The sequence below is a fragment of the Otolemur garnettii genome, unplaced genomic scaffold (assembly GCF_000181295.1).
Source record: "Otolemur garnettii isolate 467f Iridium unplaced genomic scaffold, OtoGar3 scaffold00005, whole genome shotgun sequence".
Lineage (NCBI taxonomy): Eukaryota > Metazoa > Chordata > Mammalia > Primates > Galagidae > Otolemur > Otolemur garnettii.
This window is the reverse complement of record NW_003852400.1, coordinates 24324480-24328616: the sequence shown is the minus strand read 5'-3', so window position 1 is coordinate 24328616 and position 4137 is coordinate 24324480. Positions and strand designations below refer to the sequence as shown.

Sequence of the window (4137 nt, the reverse complement as noted above, 5' to 3'; positions counted from 1 at the left end):
CCCGCCACCTTAGGTGTACGTGGCTGGCGCCTTAGCCGGTTGAGCTATAGGCGCCGAGCCAGGACTATCTATTTCAAGGCAATGCACAATGAGTTCCCAGCAATGGTCTCATAAAACCTGAAGTCTCCTTGTTAAAGATTATTTACCACCAGTGAGGCCTACCACTCCGTGCAGCTAAGTTTATCAGCAAGGACAAAAACTGCAGGTGACTGTAGCCTGGCTTCATGACCAGGGTCCTAATATACTCAACCTAAGCTGCTTCTTGTTAAATATGAAATGCCCCAGATGTCTTTCAAATTAGTAGGACAAATGAATTTAAGTAAATAAACATAAGTGTGGTTTCACCTGCTATCATTTGCACAATACTTCTCTCTAATCTCTAACTCTGCCACTGTACCCCCGTCCTATGCTCCAGGAAGGTAGCTCAGACTGCACCAGCCACATCACCTAGGATGACTTAACCACTAAGTTAGGGATATCGTCTGAAAAACTAATCCAGTCTGCATGTTTGTGCCTTTACTAAACTCCACTGGAGCCTATGCCTTACCTGTCTTTTGTTTTTGGCTTTTCCTATTTCACTTTATAGTTCTTCTATATCAATATGTTCAATTCCTTGTTAGCTCATAGGACCTACAAAAGGATCCTTAAAAAGGTGAACCTTACTCTGTCTCCTGGTCTGTACACTATTTTCTCCTAAATGTTTGTTCTCTTTCATGTCATTCTGCTCTGGAATAGGACTCAATTGAATTATAAGTTTGGTCACCAAAGGAGGCTAGGCTGGGGTGGGGTCGCAGAGGGCTAGGAGGATGTGCAAATCCAATCCAGTATTCAATACCAGGTTATTCATTCCAAATTGTGTTGTCCCAGGAAAGTGCATAACTGGAGCAAAGGCATTTGTCATTAAGCTCCTTCCATCCTTAGTTGACTAGGCCAAGAATTCCTCCTGATGTGTGTTCCCTGCCCCATCTGCAAGCAGGGCCAGCATTTCAGGGATACTCAGGCCTCTCGGGAATTACCTGTGTTTGTGTCAGTCCTAAGGAAGCTGCCAGTTCAGCTCTCTCAGGAAGGGCCAGGTATTGAGTTTGCTGAAAGCGATGGTTTAAAGCCTGGAGCTGAAGGCTGGAATAAATGGTCCGAGGCTTCCGAATCTTTTTCCCTTTTCCATTGAACCTGATTTCCCCATTTTCAATCACTGTAGTTTTTTGTTGATCTGCAAGCAAATGATACAGAGAAATGGTTACGGTGAGGCCACTGCTGCTGTCTCCCTGCATGTGGCCTGGTCTGCCCCAGGTTTCCCCCAAAGCCCAATAAGGTTCCCCCCTCCAAAAAAACTCTGGCCTCTCTGAGTCTACGGTGCCCGTGTGCTCCCGGTGGGTTGCAGAAGTTTCTCTCTGAGCCTGTCTCTGGCCCAAACAATACGTGGTGGCTGGGCTGAGGTTGCGCCCAAGGCCCTCAGGCAAACAGAGGGCTCTGCCTCCCCGGAGGCAGTACTGGCCCTAAGGGGCGCAAGGCGCGGCTCTACTAGGCTGCTGTTCTACAGGCGGAGCCAAGGCCCTCGGCCTGGCTTTACAGTGCCCAAATCTGTACTTGAACTACCCAGGGGTTTTTGCAGCCAGTTGAGTTGATGTCACTAGCTCCAAGCCCGGTGCATCAGCCTCCCTCGGCATGTCTGAGATGATTCTTCCAAGAGAGGCCAAAACCCCGAACAAAACACAACTAACCGCTCAGACCTGCCCTCGAGCAAGCTGCGCCTCTCACAGCAACTCCGTCCCCCTTCGGGGCTGAGAACCATCAGCCTGAGATCCTCTGCTTAGCCTCCAGGAACAAAGAAGCAGCCAATATTGTATCAAAAACCCAGAGGGAGGGGGCCAAGTCCAAGATGGGGGTGGAGGACACCTAAAAGTCTACAGAAAAGAGCCCAATTGTCAATAGTTTAACCACAGCCAAAGGCCACGCCAGCTTCCCACCGAGTCACTGAGACGCACGGGGCGCCCCACGCAAAGTAGGCCACTGCCTGCCCAGCGTGGGCTGTGAAGCAAAACACGCTCCCCAGTTCTGGCCCAGAAATGTCCCAGTCCTGGCAAAGGTGGGTTACAGCTTGGAGAGAAGAAGAAATGGAAAAGGGCGCACAGACCCAGTGGAACGGAGAGCGCAGTGAGGACCAACTTGTCGAGCGATGCCTGCAGCGAACCCGGGGCGCAGCCCAAGCCGCTCGCGGGAGGCGAGGGAGCAAGGAGGGCCGCGCCTTAAAGAAGCCGGGGGTCCGCGGCGGCGGGAAGGGGCCCAGCTGGGAGAGGCCGGCAGGCAGGCGCCAAGCTAGCGGGCGCACGCCGGGCCAGGCGGAGGGCGCGCCGGGCCGCCTGGGGGAGGGGGCCGGCGGAGGCCCCGGCGTTGAGGAAGTGAGCGGGGCGGGCGGGGTGGGGGGCAGTCGGGAGGCGGGAGAAGCGAGCTGCCCCGGCGGCCTCTCACCTGTGTCGTCCCCTCGCGTCTGGGCGGCCGCGCTGCTGTTGTGGTAGGACTGGAGGTAAGGGCTGTGCTGCGAGTGGCTCATGTAGGGGTGGGCGGCGAGCGAGCGGTGGTTGTAGGAGTTGCCTCCGCCTGACGCGTAGGGCGAGCCGTGGTGGTGGTGCTGGTGGTGGTGGTGATGGTGAGAGCCGGCCGCCGCCGCCGCCGCCGCCGAGTGCAGGCAGTGCAGAGGGTAGTGCGCGCCTGCCATGGCCGGGGAGCTCTGCTGTGAGTGCGGCTGCGGCGGCGGCGGCGGCGGCGGCGGCTGCTGTTGCTGCTGCTGCTGCTGCTGTTGCTGCTGCTGCTGCTGCCCGAACTCCATGAAAGCGGATTTGGACGAGTCCTGGCCTTCCAAGCCGTCAGCCATCGTAGTCATGGTCATCATCAAAACTTTGGGGGCTGGAGAAAGCCTTCTCCCGGGTTTCCTCCACCCTCCCCCACTTGGCTCGCGCCGCTTTCCCCTCTACAGCCACCTTAGCTCTTTGGATCCTTGCAAAAAAATTAAAAAAAAAAAATTTAAAAAGAGGGGGCGGAGGTGGTTCTCCCTCTCCCTCGCTCTTCTCTAATATATATATTTTTAATATAAAGAGATATAGTGAGCGGGGCCTTGTTAACTCAAAGGGAGGAGGAAGGGGGAGGGATGGGAGAGGAGAGGGGGAGGGGGGAATCTGCTCTCTCCCCCCCTGCTTTCCCCCCTTGGATTTTTTGGGGGCTGGTGCAGTTTAAGGCAGAGATTTTAAGGTGGATTCTGCGAAAGTTGCGCGTCTGCTTTCAGACTTGATGCAGACGCCACGAGTCGAATGGTTTGTCTCCAAAGGGCAGCGCCTCCCTATTGGTCAGTCGCCCCCTGACGTCACAGGCGCACGGCTTCTACTGGCGTGTGCGCCGCTCGCGGAGTTCTTCTGCCTACCTTCCGCAAACTCCAATCCCAGCCCCGAGCTGCAGCCGGGGGCGCTCCGCGCGGTGTCCGCGACCGCCGGGAGGGAGGCGCCTCCTCTCGGGCGGACACCGATGCTCCTCGTTGCAGCTCGTGTCCCAAATTCCGAAGTCCCAGTTCCTAGTGTCTCAGCTCTAAAACAGCCTGGCCGGGGGGCTGTTCTCTGTCTCAATCCTCTTCCACCCTTGCAGGCTGCCTGTGCGCAGAAGCGGTGCCCCCTACATTTAAATCCAGGCCCCCTCCCTTGACCTCCCTCCTACCCCAGTCCCACTACACTCCCGAGGGAGCGCCTTGTCATCGTGGATTTTTCTAGACGTACTTTATTGAAACTACAGAGGGAAGAAGAACCCCCACACCTGGGCTCCACTCCATAGGGGGGTGGTAAAGAAAAAGAAAAATCAGACCGTGTTCTGGCGAGGTTCCTGCTTGTTCCAGGCCATATTTTCTATATATTGGACCAGAAGGAGGGTCAGGGGGCTTTTTTCTTTTTCGCCCAGAACGCATCAGCCTTTTCTGAAAACGAATCGTTGGAGGGCTGACAGTAATGCATTTTTTCCTATTGAAAACAGAAGCTACTGTAATGCTTTCAAATATATGCAAATGATACATGCGGTTAGTGGTTTGGCAAATCTTGATTACAATATAAACTACCCAAGTAAAAGTGCCTTCGTCCTAAATTTGTCTCTCGATTACAA

At 54.7% G+C, this 4137-nt stretch overlaps 1 protein-coding gene across 1 annotated transcript in view; it reads right to left on the bottom strand.

Annotated features, from left to right (window-relative positions):
• DLX6 (distal-less homeobox 6) overlaps positions 1-3306 on the bottom strand; it is a 4846-nt gene extending 1540 nt beyond the window's left edge. Inside the window, exons 1-2 of the mRNA XM_003782695.2 lie at positions 2470-3306; positions 1017-1210 (exon numbers count right to left, since the gene is read on the bottom strand). Of these exons, the coding sequence (XP_003782743.1) occupies positions 1017-1210; positions 2470-2890 (615 nt within the window). The 5' untranslated portion in view covers positions 2891-3306. The remainder of the gene's footprint in view (positions 1-1016; positions 1211-2469) is intronic.
• Positions 3307-4137: the final 831 nt, after the last annotated feature.